The sequence below is a fragment of the Pogoniulus pusillus genome, chromosome 2, assembly GCF_015220805.1.
Source record: "Pogoniulus pusillus isolate bPogPus1 chromosome 2, bPogPus1.pri, whole genome shotgun sequence".
In the NCBI taxonomy this organism is placed as follows: domain Eukaryota; kingdom Metazoa; phylum Chordata; class Aves; order Piciformes; family Lybiidae; genus Pogoniulus; species Pogoniulus pusillus.
The window spans coordinates 43,462,508-43,483,620 of NC_087265.1; the positions used below are offsets into that span (position 1 = coordinate 43,462,508).

General features: G+C 40.1%; 1 protein-coding gene across 1 annotated transcript in view; it reads right to left on the bottom strand.

Annotated features, from left to right (window-relative positions):
* The window catches only part of MYO3B (myosin IIIB), a 234,365-nt gene that overhangs the window by 89,856 nt on the left and 123,396 nt on the right, over positions 1-21,113 (bottom strand). The window contains exons 18-23 of the mRNA XM_064163275.1: positions 20,941-21,067; positions 20,589-20,799; positions 18,836-18,983; positions 17,752-17,905; positions 15,710-15,798; positions 13,676-13,805 (exon numbers count right to left, since the gene is read on the bottom strand). Coding sequence (XP_064019345.1) covers positions 13,676-13,805; positions 15,710-15,798; positions 17,752-17,905; positions 18,836-18,983; positions 20,589-20,799; positions 20,941-21,067 — 859 coding nt within the window. The remainder of the gene's footprint in view (positions 1-13,675; positions 13,806-15,709; positions 15,799-17,751; positions 17,906-18,835; positions 18,984-20,588; positions 20,800-20,940; positions 21,068-21,113) is intronic.

The following is a 21,113-nucleotide window of genomic DNA, read 5'->3' on the forward strand; positions in this document are numbered from 1 at the left end:
TGGTAAAAGGAGGCAGGATGGGAAAAACAAAAGTCAAGAACGCTTAATCACTGGTAATTATTCTACAAGACAGCAGAGCAAACCCAGTGTCCACAAAACACTGCAACAAACTTTTGCTCTTGCTTTCCTTCTAACAAGAAAAATACCAATCTGGAGGCCAGCACTCAAACACAGCAGCAACATTCCTTAGAGCGATTCAAACATACCACTTTCACTGTTTAGCAATATTTCTCTTCTAAGTTTGACACAATGCAACAAAACTGAAATGTCACTTCCAGATCTAACAACGTATGTTACTTGGCAGTCTACATCCCAGCACAGAACACAACGTACGTTCATGCTTTTGGAAAAGGCATGAGGCTAGAGTGGGTAAATAAACAAGAACTACAAATCTGGTTTGAAAATTTTGGGTATGTCTATGCACACATGATACACACAGTATACAAATGCATCTCTCTAAGTTTAAAGTCAGGACTTCAACAAACGAGTAGTTGGTGAGTTTATCTCGCAGATATAATTTGGGTATTTTTGTGTGTTAGAATATAGATCGTTTTTTTGGCTAGACAACTTAGAAAGGTTGGTTCTGGCTAAGCTACACATTAGCAAGTCTAAAGCTTGACATTTCTTGCACTGGAGAACTGATGACACAGCAGGGGGTAAGAGTGGAATTGGGAGAAGAAAGAAATTTGAATTAGGTTGTTCAAAATTACTAATACTTTGTTGTATTTTATAACAAGTTACAAAACTCTAATAACCAAATCAAACTTAAAATTAGAAGTTAGTTGCTCAAGAATCGCTACACTCACTGTTGGTATTAGGTTTCTAGAGATCATAATTAATATTAGAGAATCATAGAATCAAACAGGTTGGAAGACATCTCCAAGATCATCCAGTCCAAACTGTCACTCAGCCCTGTCCAATCAACTAGACCATGGCACCAAGTGCCTCATCCAGGCTTTTTTTTCTAATATCTCCAGGGACAGCGACTCCACCACCTCCCTGGGCAGCCCATTCCAATGGCAAATCACTCTCTCCTGAGCTCTTCCTTAGTTCCACAATCAATACTAAACTGCAGCATTTCTGATCTGGCAAACCAAGCAAATAGATAAACCTTTTTTATCAAAATTCTGTAATAACTTTACAAACAAAAAAACAGAACCCAAAAGTGGTCAGTTCCTACTGAAAAGAAGAAAAGCTTTACATATTGTGATTTTGTTCATTAGTTACTTCCTCCTAGGAATGGATTCTAATCAGTGCTTATTTCACAAGTCAACTTAATTCCTATATAATTACTAACTACTGAATTATAGCATCAGATGAACTCTACAGAAAAAAAAAAGTATTTTCTTTTCCAGATCAACCATAAAATGATGTTTCAGTGAGGAAAATACAACCCATCTTTAACATGTCTAGCCATTTAAACCTAATAAACAGAAGAAATGTGGTTTTAAAATTAGTCTATGTAATATTAAATGTTTCACCCACAGATAGCATAGTGTTTAGAGTCAGTAAACATTTGGTTTACTGTGCCTCTATTTGATTGTCATTTACAAGGTCATTTATTACTTTACACACCAAAAATAATTAAATGTTATTCCACTTTGTAAAGGAAGTCAATATTTGAAGAACAAATGTTCTTAGATAATAGGACAACCCAGTTAAAACTGCTATGGGTTCCTTGAAAGGTTAAACTGGTTAAAGGTTAAAAGACTCCACTGGGCCTTTCAGAAGTCTGACTTTGCACCTCTTGCATGATCATTAGGGAAAATACAAGTGGTATCTGCGTAGACTTACATCAAATACTACCTATACTAAGTAAACCATCATTAAAAGGCCCAATTAAGCAATTTAAAATCCTCTCAAAAAATTCATATTCCTTTTTGACAAAGGTATATGTGAGGGAGGGTAGAGAAATCACTGTCTAAAATTAGATTAGTCTTTTAAACGTGTACATGTATAATTTTATTCACTTGCATTTCTCTTTCAGTTAAGTGGGGCTGTTCATCTGAAACATTAAGGCTCCTACCTCTGTGTCTCCCAGATCAGAGACTAAGGTCTCTGGGAGTCATTTTCATCAGCAGACGAGTCAGTCACCTCCAATGTTTTGTTTGTTTCCCCTCTGTTCAATAAAGTTAGGAATGTCATTAATGCTTTGAGAAGCTTCAGTCATTAAAGTTTGTGGAATGCTCTGATACTTTCCAACTGAAAGAGGAGGAGCAGCACAAAAATCTTGGTGCTTTCTAGCTAAACTAGCTGTGCCAATGCCAAATTTCTTCTGTTCTTGACGATGCATAGGAAATCTCATACCTTTGCAAACATATTCTCCACTGATGTCTCGTTTCAGTTTTGTGAGAAAGACCATGCTGTCAAAGTGCTCTAGCTCTTCTGTTATGCAAAGCCAGGCAGAACATCTGAATGTATTTCAAGTATTTACAGAGCACCGAAAGAACAAATGAGTTTTCTTCTTTCAGGATGGACTTAGGAAGTGCTGTCTAGATCTCAGAAAGGACTGGTCAGCATTCTTGGCTTCTCATCTGCACACTTACTGTGTGATCTGGCTGAATTAATGCTTTGTCCAGCCATTGACTTTCCAAACTAATTAGGAAAAGGACACTCTCTGTCTGGATGTTCTGATGTTACTTACCATTTGTCAGAGCTTCATTATTCTTAGGTTATGGGCTCTATAAGTAGTATCAAGTGAAAATTAGCAATATTAGTACTGTATTTATAACCTCATTTTGGTTATGTCTACAATAAATCACTCCTCCCAAAATAAAGGCATGCCAGGTAAGAATTACATTAAGCTTTGATACAACGTTTAGTTTGTGAAGTGCAAATGACTTACAGAGAAAGAGCCTAATGACAATGTCACCTTATTGTACAAGCTGTGCCAGGGATATTACTATTACACAGAGGGCACAGTACAAGCTCTTTTCTTATCCTCATATATTTTATTAATTTCTTTCATGCTTCTGGTTCAGATAAAGAGAGGTTACTTGAAACACCATGTAGATATAGTTTAATATGGTCAGAAATGCTACAATGCATTCATATTTCATTGACACTACTTCTAATCACAGCTAAGCACTCACACTCCAGAAGAGGTACAGAGCCAGTCAATGTCTGACACACAGCTTCTTCTGTCTTTGATTTCAGTCCATTTTATCTAGCCTAAGGAAGTCGACTGCTTATCTCCATAAAGCATTTTCATCTCCTACTGTAAGACTAAGCTTTTCTTGACTATAAATTAATACATGTACTTTTTTTATTGGGTACTAATTTGAATCTGGTCACTGACTATCAAAATTCTATTATTTTGAGTCACCAAAGTAATTTAAGCTAATCTTGTGCAGTAAAAAGTCAAGAATCCAATTTTCCCACGTATCACACAATTTACACAAGAATATATTTGTAAAAGTGACATCTGTAGAATACATGATCAATACAGACACATTTCCACTGCTGCTTATTCTGAAAAGACTGTTTACTCCCTATTCAGAATAAAGAAATCAAAAAAACCCCAGCATTTCCAAAATCAGATCCATATTATAAAATAGAATCTAATAATCAGGACAACTTAGCAATATTGCAGCCCCTCTGGGAACAACTCAATCATGAGTAATCACTTCAGGAGCAGAAAAGATCCATCTTTTGCCTCTGATTATTTGAAATAAAAAAAAAAAATCCATGCCACACAGAGAACTGACAAATTCTGATCCTGATTCTCAATTAGATTAAAGGTTTCCTTAGTCTAATTAGAATGAAGTAGACAGAGATCATATTTACAGATACTTAAATGCTTTCCATTGCTACACTGAGATTGGAGAACCTGACTGTAAACTCAGTGCTGCTATGCTTTCTACTGCATACACTGCAGACACTTCAGTGGTCACTTCCCACATCACTAAGGCACACTCTGGAAAGCACACAGCATGATGTTTACAGCAACAAATAAAACTGTACTTGGAAGCACCATCCTGCTATGTGTAAATACTGTTTTGACACAGTAGTTTAGTTGACTTCTTGTAGGATGCAAGGTAAGAAATATACTGACAGCAGCTGAGATGAAATGAAGGTCAAATTACTTACTATATTTCAAGACATGCTGTGGTAGTTTGGGATTTCCAACCCCCTCACCTCCAGACTAACTCAGCCAGCTGGAAGTTAATGAACAAAGCTATACTTACAGCATGGCACAATTCACAAGTATATATATATACAATACAGAGAGATATTCAGGCTTAAGGAGCTGGGGTTGTTTAGCCTGGAGAAGAGGAGGCTCAGGGGGGACCTCATTGCTGTCTACAACTACCTGAAGGGGGGTTGTAGCCAGGTGAGGGTCAGTCTGCTCTGCCAGGCAACCAGCAATAGAACAAGGGGACACAGTCTCAAGTTGTGCTGGGGGAAGTATAGGCTGGATGTTAGGAGGAAGTTCTTCACACAGAGTGATTTGCCATTGGAATGGGCTGCCCAGGGAGGTAGTGGAATCACTGTCCCTGGAGGAGAAAAGCATTTAGTGCCATGGTCTAGATGACCAGCTAGGGCTGGGTGCTAGGTTGGACTGGATGATCTTGGAGGTCTCTTCCAACTTGGTTGACAAACTCTTATTTGGCCACAGCCAGGTAGGCATAGGTTGGGCACCTCTGTCCAAACACAACTAATGACAGGAGTGGCACACTAAATACAGCTAAGAGTTAACTATCTGAAGATGCATCTAACTAAAAATGAGAAAACAAAACAAGCCACACCAAAAATGTTTAGCAAGAAAGTAATCAGAAGCTATAGTGCAAATAATGCTGGAGTCTTCTACTGCAGAAACACCCACCATTTTCTTTAGTCAGGTCTGTAGCCTGAGTAGCTGCACACCTAACTTACTGGCTGGAGGCTGACTGACAGGCTAGCCACAGCCTGATCTAGTCAGTCTTGCAGCTTCTGCACTGCAGAACAAAGTAGCTCAGCTTTCTATGATTTATACATTGTCAGAAGACATGGGACACTTCTTTCACATATGGTCCTTTGCAACTTCTATCCTCATCTTTGATATGGTTGATTCAGCGCTGTCATATGTATTCAACTCAGAACAAAAAAACTCGAAATCTCTGGGTAACAGAATCACAAAATGTTAGAGGTTGGAAGGGATCCCCAGAGACCATCAAATCCAACCTCCCTTCCAAAAGCAGGATCTCCTAGGGTAGTCCGCAGAGGAATACATCCAGGTAGGTTTTGAAAATCCCAGGGGCAACCTGTTCCAGTGCTCTGCCACCCTCATGATAAAGAAGTTTCTCCTCGTGTTGAGGTGAAACCTTCTATGTTCAAGTTTATATCCATTGTTCCTTGTCTTATTACTGTGCACCACCAAAAAAGGATTTGCCTTATTCATCCACCCCTCAAATATTTATAGACATTGATCAGATCCCCTCTCAGTCTTCTCAAGACTAAACAGCCCCAAGTCTCTCAGTCTCTCTCCATAAGGGAGATGTTCAAGTCACTCAATCATCTTTGTGGCTCTCTGTTGGAGTCTCTCTACCAGATCCTCATCTCTCTCAAATGAAGCAGCGCAAAACTGGACACAACACTCCATAAGTAGTCTCACCAGGGCAGAGGGAGAGGAGAACCTCCCTAGACCTGCTGGACACATTTTTCTTGATGCACCTCAGGATACCATTGGCTCTCTTGGCCACAAGGGTACACTGCTGTCCTGTGGAGAAATTGCTATCCACTAGGACTTCTGTGGAGCTGCTCTCCAGCAAGGCAATCCCTAACCTATACTGGTGCCTGATGTTATTCCTCCCCAAGTGCAGGACCCTGCACCTGTCCTTACTGAACTTCATGAGGTTTGTCTTCACCCAGCTCTCCAGCCTGTTCAGATCTCATTGGATGGCAGCACAGCCTAACAGGGTGTCAGCCACCACCCCTCAGCTTTATATCATCATCACACAGTACAGAACATTGCAGCCTGTGTCATTTGCTAAGTGCCTCCCCATCAACATGAGGCTTTCTGTTGCCCCACCAGACTATCTCAGTTCCTGTACCATGTCAGTAAGTGAGATTAGCAGAAAACTAGCGAGGTGTATTTTCTGCAAGACTTCATTGTTGAGGAATTTCCCATTAACTTTCAGCATGAGCCAAACCCCCTTTATTCTAATTATCTCTGTTCAGGACAGACAGCAAGTTTATTTCTTCTTCCAGAGGTATGTGGAAGAACACTTCTAAAAACATACAGACGGAAAACATGGTTACTACACATGCTGATTCAGCTTTGATCTTCCTCATCCCTTCTTTTGAATGTTATGTGAGTTTTTTTTTCCCTTCAAAATCACATTTTGTCTAGAAAAGTAAAAGTTTGATTATGAAGAACATGCCAATTATCTCAGTATTTCATCTATGCTCCCTTGACAATAGGAACCAAAAGTAAGCACTCTTGTAGCTCACACCTCTTGCCTCTGACAATCTCAAGACTGTCTTCCAACCCTAACTGAGGTTCAGAGTACTCAGTCTAATCTGCAGCCAAAATTTTCTACAAGAAATGTGAATAAACAGCAATCTCAGCAAAAGTCAAGAACTGTGATTTCCAGCCCACTGTATTTCCATAGTGTGCTCCTTCTCCATACAATGTACAACACATTTTATGGTATCTATTCCATCACTTAGGACTTGCTGCTGAAGCTGCTCCATATGTGTGGAGCCTGATAAAAATCCTACTAGAACCAGAGAAGATTTGCAATTAATTCAGTGGTAAAAATCTAGGTAGAAAAATGTCACTGAAAGCACATGGAATAAAATGGAGGTATATTTTCTCTGATTTCACTGTAACAATCAGTCTTCCCAGTGGTTAAGCTAGATGGACAGAAGTGGTGTCAAACCCAGGTTCTGACACTTCAAGAGAAGAGTTGTCTTTTTAAAGTCTTAATTTAGGATTACATATAGTTATGGAACTTTATGAAAGTTTATAGTGAGGTTCTTACCTTTATAGTTTGTTATAGGGTGAAGAAATAAAGAAAATGGATAAAAGTACAAAATCACAGTGAGAGAGAATAGTCAGACCATGAAATACTCTAAAACAAATACACAGAACACAGCATAGACTTAGAGGTTTGTTTTCTGCTAACTACATTCATCTCTTACATATATTAACCCCCACTTCAGTATTTTTTTTTCTGACCTCACTATGAGTCTTCCCACTAGTTAAGATCCTAAGCTAAAGAGAAAAAGAGTGAAAAATACAAGCATGGCTTTTGTAAAGGACACGCCAAGAGACATTATGGATGTTTAAGCCAGTAAGGTTATCTGAACAGTCAAAAAGTTTATCTGCTCTACAAAATCACTAGTAACTTTAAAAACAATTGCTCTTGTAGGATTTGATCTTGAGAGCTACTGAGCATCATTGAGACAGTTTGACCTTACAGTACCTAGTGCCTGTAGAAGCCATCTAGTAAACGACTCATTAAAACAACTACTGTACAATGCTCTCTATTCCTCTATTTAAATTCTGTATATGCTGCACAGTAAGATCTTACAGCCTATTAGTTAATATTAAACCCAGTAACATGATATGTGTAGGACATCTTTTGTTTCCTCAATAGCACCACATTCTGAGTTTAACTAGTGTACAATGAAATATTAAGCTTGATTATTCATAGAACCACAGAATTAACCAGGTTGAAAAAGACCTTCAAGGTCACTGATTCCAACCTATCACCTAACCCTTCTAATTAACCAAACCATGGTACCAAGTGTCTCATCCAGTCTCCTCTTACCTCCAGGGATGGTGACTCCACCATCTCCCCAGGCAGCCCATTCCAACGGGCAATCACTCTTTCAATGAAGAACATCTTCCTAACATCCAGCCTACACCTGCCCTGGTGCAGTTTGAAACTGTGTCCTCTTGGTCTGTCACTGGGTGCCTGGGAGAAAAGACCAATCCCCACCTGGCTAAAGCCTCCTTTCAGGTAGTTGTTGAGGTCTCCCCTGAGCCTCCTCTTTTCCAGGCTGAGCAACCCCAGCTCCCTCAGCTGCTGCTCATCGGGCTTGTGCTCCAGTCCCCTCACAGTATTCTTCAGTACTATGAGCAGGGAGGTCATTCTGCCCCTGTACTCTGCACTGGTCAGACCACACCTTGAGTACTGTGTTCAGTTGTGGGCCCCCCAGTTTAGAAGGGACGTTGAGATGCTTGAGCGTGTCCAGAGAAGGGCGACAAGGCTGGTGAGAGGCCTTGAGCACAGCCCTATGAGGAGAGGCTGAGGGAGCTGGGATTGTTTAGCCTGGAGAAGAGGAGGCTCAGGGGTGACCTTATTGCTGTCTACAACTACCTGAAGGGTGGTTGTGGCCAGGAGGAGGTTGCTCTCTTCTCTCAGGTGGCCAGCGCCAGAACAAGAGGACACAGCCTCAGGCTGCGCCAAGGGAGATTTAGGCTGGAGGTGAGGAGAAAGTTCTTCACTGAGAGAGTCATTGGACACTGGAATGGGCTGCCCGGGGAGGTGGTGGAGTTGCCGTCCCTGGAACTGTTCAAGGCAAGGTTGGACGTGGCACTTAGTGCCATGGTCTAGCCTTGAGCTCTGTGGTAAAGGGTTGGACTTGATGATCTGTGAGGTCTCTTCCAACCCTGATGATACTGTGATACTGTTTGTTATCAAATTGAGAAGTTAGGACAGAAACATGAAAACTGAAAAGATTACCTCCTCTCTTCTGAGAAAAAGGCCAAGAAAAATTATTCTAAGTATTTGTTCTACCAAAAATGGCCTACTACGAATCATATCAGTAACCTCATCAAGATCTGTTCCTAAACTTTCCCACTAGTCTTTTTTTTAGGGTTCAGTTTGCCCTTTGCTCATTTTCAGTACAATGTAATCTGCAAAGTTTCATATTGAAACCGTGGACTTCTGCTTGGGCAACACCCTTTACCAAACACAAACACAATAAATCTAACTTGACCCTTCTCAGCTGTTGTGCTTGCTGCTGTGTGCAACTCCAGAGATTCACAGGCAGTCTTTATTTAGAGGAACTTATTCTCAATAGTAAATAATTGTTATGTCTTTATACAAAGCTTCAGCAGGACTGAGACTAACTTTGATCTGATAGATGGATCTATTTCTAGAGGATTGCCATTTTCAGAGCTATTTTAGGGCATGTTTTGGTTCCTACTACTAATGTGTACTTCATTTGGCCGTCCTAAGACACAAAACCTTAGCATACAAAGAAAAAGAAACACTGAACTGTAAAATGCTCAACTGAAAAACAAAACAAAAAGCAACCCAACAGTCTACCTCTAAAACTCAGTTAGGCTACACTTAGTTTACTTAAGACTCACATCTGCAACCCAGCAAACTCCATGACTGATACAGTGCACAGCTGTGGTTTAAAGCCTTGCTTTGCACACAACACACTGGCAGCTAAGTTAAAACTATTAACTTTTATATGACTTTAGCATATGGACCAGTTAGAATTAGGAAAGCCTCTGTGTCCTGAGTGAAAAGATATAGTTACCATTAAGTTGACCCAAATTTTTACAGAATATAAATTCTGATTCATCTTTAAGTAGAGAGATTACAACAGCTTTCCTTCTGATCCATTTGAATTGGAGTGTCTGCAGTTATCTGAGTTATTAGAGGTGAAAATAGCAACATGAAAACACCATTATAAAAAGATTTCATTTTAGGATAGTAAAATAGTAAAATAAAGATGCATTTGAGTCTTTTGCTCTATTGTGATAGGTGGAACTAAGATATAAAATCATCTAAGCTCAAATGTTAGCATGCTATATATTGGTGCACAAGCATGACACACACCAAGCCAAAAGACCTGCCACTTACTGCTAGAAAAAGGGCCTGTTCTCAGGTGTGTAATGACACACACCAAAGGTCAAATCATAGCTCTGCTGAAAACAGTGGTAATGCATCTGCAATTTCAACTGGCCAAGGCTTCACTCTGTGCCTAACAGTATCTGTTCCTGGGACTGAAATGCAAGTAAACATTTGTTTTCCTCAGTTTTTGACCCTTCATTAGCTGCTATCAAAGTTACAAAGGAACTTGTCATCAAGGAGTGGTGAAAAGCAATTCATTGAAATGATTTGGCAAAAGGGCCCAGTTCTTGTGTTCTTTACTGTGCACAAAAAAAAACCATTGAAACATATAATTCACATGATGTCTCAGCACATGGTCAGGTAGTTGTTTTGGTTTCTTTTATGAGACATACCTTGGTTTTAATTAGTTTTTGTCCAAGAGCTCTAATTAGGGCTGGAGACTCAACAGCACAAAGGATGGAATTGAAATCAATCCTGAGGAGGTGGAATCACCTTCTCCCAGGCAACCAACAACAGAACAAGGGGATGTGGTCTCAAGTTGTGCTGCGGGAGGTCTAGGCTGGATGTTAGAGGGAAGATCATCACAGAGGGAGTGATTGGCATTGGAATGGGCTGCCACGGAGATGGTGGAGTCACTGTCCCTGGAAGTGTTCAAGCAAAGCCTGGATGAGGCACTTAGTGCCATGGTCTAGTTGATTGGACAAGGCTGGGTCATAGGTTGGCCTGGGTGATCTTTGAAGTCTCTTCCAACCTGGTTGATTCTAATTATAATTAGATCAGCTTTGAAAAAAACCTTCATTTTCCTTCTATTTTGGACAAAATAATTCTTGTCAAAATATCATTGTCCTGACCCTTCTGTGAAGGTTGCAAAAACTTTTAATCCAGCTCTCATTGACAGATTATGCTCTAACAATTAGGCACCATGAACAAGAAGTGTTTGTTAGATGATTAGCACTAAATGCTATATTGATGCTGGATCACTCTGAATGTGTGAGCAATATCCAATGATATTGAAATTATTAGACCTGATGTTGCTTTCATGGTAATGGTCCTCAGCTCTGTATTTATTATATGCAGCTAATCACAGTCCCTACAGACTCTGAGAGCTAGGACAGTGATGTTTCCTGGTATCTCTATGGAAGATTGGAAGTTTTCTTCCCTCCCTCCAGGTGGCAACTCTCCCCCCTCTCTCTGCCAAGGACCAAAGATAGAGGCAAAGCAACCTTGCTAAAAGCTTTAAAAACTTCTGAGTTACAGAACAGGAGAAAGTCTGAAGAGACTGTGTTTCAAGAGCAGAGAATCATGTCATGCTGCAGCTTTCCTGAGAAAATAAAGCTCCTTTGGCACATCTCCCTGTTTGGCCAGCACGACCTAGTCAACTGGAGAATACAAGGCAAATATAAGTGCAAGAGGGAGCTGCAGTCTCAAAAAGCCCCAGCAGTGCTTTGCCCAAGCAGCCAGATGGTAGCACCACTTAAAGGTGGTCAAAAGTTTAAAAGTTCTGAATATCAGGATGGTGAGTCAAATGATCTAACTCATCACTGATACCACTACTGAAGAAATCAAAGTTCTCCTTAATCTTTCCAATTAAAGTCTTCTTCTCTTACAAGGGGACTCGATTCTCTAGATCATAATTCCTTTCCTCTCTGATACTTCAGCTTTGGCAGCTATGAACTAAAACTACAGGCAGACAGGAATGCATGGGAACATGCATTTTCAATTGCAGTAGGGGCAACTCTTTTTTCCAACCACTTTACTTCTCTCTTGTATTTGGAATAAATTCGATTTTAATTTCAGAAGAGACAGTAAAAGAAACTTTAGGGTTTCCTGACAATTAGATAAGCAATTGGGCGAATTGGAATGGGCTGCCTGGGGAGGTGGTGGAGTCGCCGTCCCTGGAGCTGTTCAAGGCAGGATTGGATGTGACCCTTGGTGCCATGGTCTAGCCTTGAGCTCTGTGGTAAAGGGTTGGACTTGATGATCTATGAGGTCTCTTCCAACCTTGGTGATACTGTGATACTGTTAAATCAGAATACATTCATTCACTTTAGAGGTTAAGAGTCCCTAGAAAGTACAAACATATTCCAAAATGTGCCAAATGTGCCTAAGTTTCCCCTGAAAGATGACAAAACACACTGTACATACTATAAATTTAGTGCCAGAATGTTTAAATTCTGGTGTCTTGTATTAGTAATTGTGAACTCTCTTAAACATAAGTTACTCTTACAAACGTATATCTAATGTCCTGCTGTTCATTTCTGGCCCTTTAAGCTACACAGTCTGCTACTGTGAAATAGAAGCATTGTTAAGAGGGGATAAGTATATTTGGTAAATTACAGGGATTAACATGATCTTAAATTAGTAAAAGAATTTAGTCGTTTTAATATTTATTTTCTTGCTGCTGCTCAGTTTTTGACAGCAGAAGACACGACAGTTATATAAATATACTTCAAACGGAGGATATTCTCAGTACGGGAAAGGCATCTTTTTGTTCTGACTGAGAGTTAAGAACTACGTTTTCAGTAGTTGTCAGATCCATGTTCCCAGTCTCAAATTCCCTCTTGCTTCTGGGATAGCACCACCTAGTGGCAACTACGCATACTGGAGATTGCTGCTTGGCAAAACCACCTACGCTGCAAATTCCAGAGCTAGCTGTAAACAGGTATGGGAATGTGCTGTCACTCATCCTCAAACAAAACACCAGAGATATTGGCAGAAGGCTCATTTCAAGTCAGAGTTACCTGACTTATATGTAAATTATTACATATTATTACTTTATGAGTTCTGGGGCTCCCATTACAAGAGTGATGTGGAGATGATGGAGCGTGTCCAGAGAAGAGTCGCTGCAGCACCTCTCCTATGAGGACAGACTGAAAGAGTTGGGGCTGTGCAGGCTGGAGAAGAGGAGGCTCCCAGGTGACCTTCTTGGGGCCTTCCACTATCTGAAGGGGGCCTACAAAAAAGCTGGGGAGGGTCTTCGTGGGCTCTCAGGGAGTGACAGGACTAGGGGGAATGCAGTAAAGATGGAGATGGGCAGGCTCAGACTGGAGATGAGGAGGAAGTTGTTCAGCATGAGAGTGGTGAGAGCCTGGAATGGGTTGCCCGGGGAGGTGGTTGAGGCCCCATTGCTGGAGGTGTTTAAGGCCAGGCTGGATGAGACTGTGGGCAGCCTGATCTAGGGTAGGGTGTCCCTGCCCATGGCAGGGGAGTTGGAACTAGATGATCCTTGTGGTCCATTCCAACTCTGACTGATTCTATGATTCTATTAACTTTAACATCAGTCAGTAATCTGCAAAAAAGTGGAGAAAACTATATCAAGATTATTAATTTAATCTGCTTCTTTCTGGTTTATTTTAGGAGTGAAGTTCATGCTGACTGGAGGTAAAGGACTAAGAGGCAAGGACAGAACATGATGGGACATTTAAACAGTCACTATTCTTTTATTTACAAAAGCCTCTCTGTAAGAAGTTAAGAGAATAGCATTATCTTTCCTCATTGAGCAGAGATGAAGCAGCATTGCCAGCACTACCTTCTGTTCTCAACCAAACCTTTCATTTAGCTTGCGAGCTGCCAAAACTGAGCCTGGCAACAATGTGATTTTAGAACACAGAATCCCCAACACAGGTTGCAAGTGCCAATTATATTAGACAGCTGGAAAAAATAGAGCAAAATCACTAGGACTTAGAAAGTTAAAATGACATAAAAGTTTTCAGCCATTCTTATAACAATATGTACAGGAAACATATACACAATATATTTTTTTAACAGGATGTCCTGTACCAGCCTGACAGAAACAGACAATGCTTAACTTGCTGTGTGCTCTTCATGGAAAGGTAAATGTGCAGAAAGCTCATTTTCAGTGCTGCAGAAAGTACCTGTTTTTGTTAGTGGGCTCGAGAACAGCTGCTGAAGAAGTCTGTTCTCTGAAGTTCGCAACACCACCACTACATCAGCAGGAAGAGTGTCTCTGTTTTTCTCAAGGAATTCACAGGCATCATATAACACCTAGCACAGGAAACAGGATCAGAAATGTTACCCAAAAGGACTACTCAAAAATTGCTATGCTCTTTAAGTCAAGATGCTGTTTACAACTACCTGAAGAGAGATTGTAGGCAGGTGGGGGTTGGTCTCTTCTCCCAGACAACCAGCAACAGAACAAGGGGACACAGTCTCAAGTTGTGCTGGGGGAAGTATAAGCTGGATGTTAGGAGTAAGTTGTTCACAGGGAGAGTGATTGCCATTGGAATGGGCTGCCCAGGGAGGTGGTGGAGTCACCATCCCTGGAGATGTTCAAGAGAACACTGCATGAGGCACTTAGTGCCATTGTTTAGTTGACTGGATAGGGCTGGGTGCTAGGTTGGAGTGGATGATCCTGGAGGTCTCTTCCAGCCTGGTTGATTCTATGACCATGTAGAGCAGTCATTTTGGTTCTGATAAGCAAATAAATTATCTGCAAAGGGCTTATGGCAACAGCAGTGTTTTCAGAATGGGAAACAGCTATAAGTAGCACCTCTATTAATACCATGTCACTGCACATTAAACTGGGTTAAATAGCTTAAATCATGTTGTGTTACACTTTGTTACATCAAACTATGGCATGCATGATGTAATACAACAGAGGTACATCATTAAAGCCTAAGCTGACAGTTTTCATGTGAAATAAGAAATGGTTCTCCAGTGGTCATCATCATCTGCACCAAACTTGTGATCAATAACCAGATCTGCCAAGAGCTTCTAGATACATTACAATAGGATTCCCACTGCTTCAAACCAAAATATTCATTTCAATCATTGTAATTGTTTTTATTAGAAATTAATGCCTGCCTGTTAGAACTCATACTAGAATCAGTTAATTTTGCTTTATTTTTATTTTTTTATTATTTTAAATCACTAGTGATTTGATTTATTATCACTAGCAATATTCCTCTCTAGCCTAATTCTACTGAGTCCATTAGTTCACATAGAAACTGAGCATTCTCCTGCAACAGACAACTGGCTAATAGTGGTTTTATGGCTTGGTCATTTGGGTACAATGAATTTACTAAACCTGGGTGAAATTTTATGGTTATTTTTGACAAGTCAGAAAACTGGACAATGTTTAATAGAATATAACTTAAAATTTCAGAGATTTACAATGAACCAGAGGTGAGGTTTCATTAATAACTTTATAAACAAAGATTTAGACCTGAAATCCCAAGCAAATTTCATGTTGTGTGAAAATAACTGTTTGAGGTTTCATTGATGACTTTATAAACAACGATCTAGACCTGAAATCCCAAGCAAATCCCATGTTGTGTGAAAATAACTGTTTGAGGTTTCATTGATGACTTTATAAACAACGATCTAGACCTGAAATCCCAAGCAAATCTCATGTTGTGTGAAAATACTAAACTGTTATGGCACATACAAAATAATAAGTGAACTGCTGAAAACAAAAGAAGTTTGGTGCTACAGACTACAACTAAATACCTATGCTAGCTAGGTCATTTTTTTTCCAATGCTCTATAAGATTTTAAGTTCTGTTGCAAACATTGCTTTACACAGCATTTTATTCACATACTTACATACACTCACACAGAGAACTTCTGGCATTCACATGGTGTTAACAATCACATAGCCTGTTCTGGCTCCAAAGAGTTGCTCCTTTGAAATGATTGTATTAATGGTGTTTCTGGTGCTAGATTTCTTTTGGAATAAAAGGTCACTATCTAGACAATTTGTGAAAAAGCCTCTAAGGATACATTCTAAAATGGGCTACTCACATAAAACGTTTATTGTAGACCCTGGTTTCTGCAAACTTTATCATTTCTGTCTCATGAGAAAAAAAATCATAAAGGAGAAAATCTGGACAAAACAAATAATGACAATGCCATTGCTATTTGAACTAAATAAAAATCATGTAGTCTTACCTTTCCAGCATAGTGATGAATACCAAATGACAGTTCTACTCCTTTTGGTCTCCAAAAGTATTTGCATCGCAAGTTATCCTCAAACTTATCTGGACATTGGGAAGAAACACTGAGGTTAAGTGACATAAGTAAATTTTTCATACTAATTAGGGACACTTTGCTGCTCAAGAAGCCAGATCTACTATAAATTCATATATTATCAGACTGCTTAGCAACAGCTGTGCACCACCTTCTCTGTGCTTACTTCCAAACTGCCACTTCTGAATGGCACAGCTCTTTCCAAAATAGTTCAGTAAGACTGCCTTTCAATATCACTGGAGATAGCTTCCTGTATGAAAACCTACCAAATAAAAGAGGAAAACGAGAAGGTGTGATGTCTTCTCATATTTTGCTATGAATTTGCTTTTATGTGTATATAGGGCTTGGCATGCCTTTATTTCAATTATTTCATCACTCAAAGCTGTGCCTAGATTTTGCTTGCTTAAATACTTATTATTTGTGTTCTTCCTATATCCTTTCTCCATTCATTTAGCTTTATGCATCATGTTTCAAGTATACATTAACATCTCCAGGTTGGAACCATCTCATGTAATTTTGGCTTCTACAGAAAGAGAGGCTTCTGCCTAGAAATTCTTCTAACAAGGCTTCCTGTTACCTGTGAATACCTCTAAAGAGCTGATAGAAAAAGAAACATCACTTTCTAAGAAAAATGTCTTTTATGCCCTGTGATATTTTGCATGCTCTTTAATATTTTGTAATGAAATCAGTGCTCATTATTGTAAAACTTGCTATATTTCTTTATCTGCACAGGCAACTAGTGGTCCAAGGACAGAATCCATTGCTAAAGTTATCTGTCAAGCTCTGTTGGTCAGGAAATATTATCTAAGTGATTTTTCTAATGTTAGAATCCATTAATATTTTTTTGGTAGGTTATTTTTCTCTATTAACATTTAATCAAACTTGTGTTTGAAGAAAAAAAATCTAAGTTTGGAATTTCAGTAAGGTGTGAGGCAGGGTGGTGGAATTAATGACTTGCACATTTGGAGAGTGCAAAAAGCCCCACTTTGCTGTCTCCTTGGGGGATCCTGCTGTACTGTGTACAGATCAGCAGTAAGACTGATTTCCACAGGACTAAGGAAAGTGTCTCTGTTAAAGTTTAAGTTCAGTATTCAGTAGCAACTGATTAATAGGACCTGCAAGGAGGCAACACAGCTTTAAGTATACAAATGATGACTGGAAGGAAACCATAGCATTCATTCTAGCTGTGTCCTAAATTCAAGTTTCAACTCAGCCTAGCAGAAGTGAAAAATCTTACACACGTATTGTGCAATGTTAACAGGCAGCTGTTATTTTTCTCTAACAGCTGGAATTTCTGCTGCACATTCCACTGAATTAACTGGAACACTTCATTTCGTATGAGAGGGGAAAATGGAGCTCTAGTAAATAAAAGCAAGACAACAATTCTAAACATGGCATGCACTGAATGTTTTAAAGTTGTCACCAAGATTTGTTAAAATATGTGTAAAATGTGCATGAAGGAAGGAAAACATCCAGCCAGATGGCACACCAGAAATAACACACACTTTCTATTTATGATGAGATAATCTGGAGTGAAGCAGTATTTTCTAATTGGATAAACATGGGTGTAGGAGCCTGGGAGATCTAAATTATACTCTCAGCACTAACGCTCCTCACAGGGTGGTCCTAGACACAAGATTCTACTATGTCTCAGCCTTTCCTTCAGTAAACAAAGACAAATGCTGCTTGATGTACCTCACATATATCAAGATGACACAGATTATTTCCTTTTAACACTGGAAATACAATAAGCCTTTGACAACTGATATATAACTCTTGCAATATAAAAAGAACAGAAAATATGTAAGCAGAGAAAAATTATGAAGCACAATGAAAAAATATACCATAAACATGAGATGCCATAGCATCAACAGGACAAGTAGGCTAGTAAAACTTGAGTAAAGATGTCATTCTGCTCTCCAAAAACATACTTGTTATTTCACAATTGAATTTTTTTCACATACCAACTAAAGTCAGGTCTGTTGCCTGAGGAAATCGGCTTTCTTCATCTAATAGAGATAGCAGACCCATGGGTTTCTGGAGGAACATATCTAAAAGTGGACGGTTGTCCTCATACTCCACTGTAGTAGCATCAATTCCCTCACTCTGATATTCCATCTACAAAGTCACCAGCAAGATTTTAATTTTTATCAGTAAATACAACATCATCATTACAACACCAAAGCAGCCAGGAAGAAAGGGACCTGGGGGTACTGGTAGACAGTAGGCTGAAGATGAGCCAGCAGTGTGCCCAGGTGGCCAAGAGAGCCAATGGCATCCTGGCCTGGATCAGGAAAAGTGTGGCCAGTAGGACAAGGGAGGTTGTTCTTCCCCTGTACTCAGCACTGATCAGGCCACACCTTGAGTACTGTGTCCAGTTCTGGGCCCCTCGATTCAAGAGAGATGTAGAGGTGCTGGAATGTGTCCAGAGAAGGGCAACAAAGCTGGTGAGAGGCCTGGAGCACAAGCCTTATGAGGAGAGGCTGAGGGAGCTGGGGGTGTTTAGCTTGGAGAAGAGGAGGTTCAGGGGTGACCTCATTGCTGTCTACAACTACCTGAAGGGACATTGTAGCCAGGTGGGAGATGGCCTCTTCTCCCAGGCAACCAGCAATAGAACAAGGGGACACAGTCTCAAGTTGTGCCGGGGGAGGTCTAGGGTGGATGTTAGGAGGAAGTTCCTGACAGAGAGAGTGATTTGCCATTGGAATGGGCTTCCCAGGGAGGTGGTGGAGGCACCGTCCCTAAAGGTGTTGAAGAAAAGCCTGGATGAGGCACTTAGTGCCATGGACTAGTTGACTGGATAGGGCTGGATGCTAGGTTGGACTGGCTGATCTTGGAGGTCCCTTCCAACCTGGTTCATTCTATGATTATGACATTTATGACACACAGAAATACTCTAAAGGCCCCAACAACATTATTTATAAAATCTCAACTAAAAGATGCCACTACCTTGCATTTGAATCACATACTTATTTTATAGCTTATAATGTACACAATCTATGGTTCAGGATAGCTTATTCAACTAGACCTCCTTAGAGTTAAACTTACCTGCTCAAGTGCAAAGATATGTTGATTGAAGTAAAACTGAATCTGTTCATTAGCAATATTTATGCAGAGTTGTTCAAAGGAATTTCTTGTGAAGTTCTCAAATCCAAATATGTCTAATATCCCAACATTCATCCCATTTTCAGCGCTGCTGCACGTAAAGAGAGCAAACTCCATTATGGGCAACATCAAATTAAAATAAAAATAAATGTAGTAACTGAGATTGCATAACTGACTCCACATGCTGCAAAAATAGTGCAGAAAAAGGCATGTTTGAACCTGACAATTGGTGCATTTGTTCAGTACTATTAACGTGTGTGTTTTCCATTTGCTTCTTGCCAGTTTCTGTGAAGAAGGGATGAGAATCATAGGTATACAGTAACAGACACTTAGCAACCGTATCAATATAATTGGTTTTACTAGGTAGATCCCTGCCCTGCCCTAATCTATTATTTGCTCCTCCAGGTACAAAAAAGGTGTCAATCTTTAAGAGCACATTTTTGTTACACTCAGTAAAAAGGGTAATTACCCAATCTGCTGTTGCTACAAGCTGGACTATTAAGAGTCCATGTGCCAACTCAAGTATATTCATACCACAGTCACCTCTACAACCATAAGTATGAGGCAAGGCATGGCTATATAACACAGTGAAGTGTAAAGTAGAGATGTCAGACCAGAAGCATTTTCACATCACCTAAGGGGTTTTCTTATTTTTAAAAAATCTCTATGGCTGCTGGAAATGACCAAAGTAATCAGATCAGTATCTGGGAATGGAATCATACAGATGCACAATGTGAATATTCCTGTAATTATGGGAGAAAAAAATCAGTATTGTTTAAAGCAGCACCAAAATATTAATCCACATTTACTACTATAATAATAATAATATATATTTATTACTAGCTTAGCAAAGCAGAAGGCCCCTCAATTTAAAAAGGACATGACTTGCTTGAACATGTCCAGAGAAGGGAAACGAGGCTGGTGAGAGGCCTCGAGCACAAGCCCTACAAGGAGAGGCTGAGGGAGCTGGGATTGTTTAGCCTGGAGAAGAGGAGGCTCAGGGAAGACCTTATTGCTGTCTACAACTACCTGAAGAGTGGTTGTAGCCAGGACGAGGTTGCTCTCTTCTCTCAGGTGGCCAGCACCAGAACGAGAGGACACAGCCTCAAGCTATGCCAGGGGAAATTTAGGCTGGAGGTGAGGAGAAAGTTCTTCACTGAGAGAGTCATTGGATACTGGAATGGGCTGCCCAGGGAGGTGGTGGAGTCACCGTCCCTGGAGCTGTTCAAGGCAGGATTGGATGTGGCACTTGGTGCCATGGTCTAGCCTTGAGCTCTGTGGTAACAGGTTGGACTTGATGAGCTATGAGGTCTCTTCCAACCTCGGTGATACTGTGATACTGTGACTCTAAGGACTGTGAATACATACCAAAGTTTTACAGCGAACTCCAATTATTTACCAAACTCTGGTATGTTTTTAACATTCACTACATAGAAAACAACTTTTAAGAGAATTGTAGAGCACTTTAAGACCCAATTTCCATTGCCTTCAGCAGCTAAATTCCTCTCAGACCTTTAAAAGTGTTTGGGTCAATGTCCTGGAAACGGAATTCAGTATCCCGGCGTGAAAGCCATTTTGAAACCTTAGCCAAAACAAACACAGCACTCTTTCTGCAAAACCAGAAATATACAAATGGATGAACCCATCAAAGGCATATGCAGAGTAAATACACATGATTCAGTGATGTGTAACTTGCCATATATTTTTATCTGGCTGAAGCAGCGTATTAATACGGTTTACGATCCAGCTGAAGAGCCGGCCATAAAGTGCTTTAGACATGGCATCTCGCACGTCCGCTGCTTTGTCCACTGTGTTTGTCCGGATGATAGTCTCCCCTCGTGTCACAACACAATGGGAGGTGAGTGCCTCTTGAAGCTCTTCTGACCCAATACTTAGTAGTGCAGCAGCTAAAAAACAGTGGAAAAAAGATACATGATTGTGATAGGCAGTAGAAATCACCAGCACTGTCCAACTGCTACCCCAAGGTAGAGATTTTTACAGAGATTCAAATTTTATTTACAGAGTTGACAACGTGAAAATGTATTTACCATTATCCAAGGCTTCCGGGTTAGGAACCTCGCTTTTATCTGTCTGGTGTTGTGAAGAAATGGCAGCAAACTCAATATTTCCAGTATTTAAGATTCCAGTCAGAATTCTGTACACTGAGTATACTTCCTGCAAAAGATGACAAGAAGCACTTTCAAGGAATTCGACTTGGGGA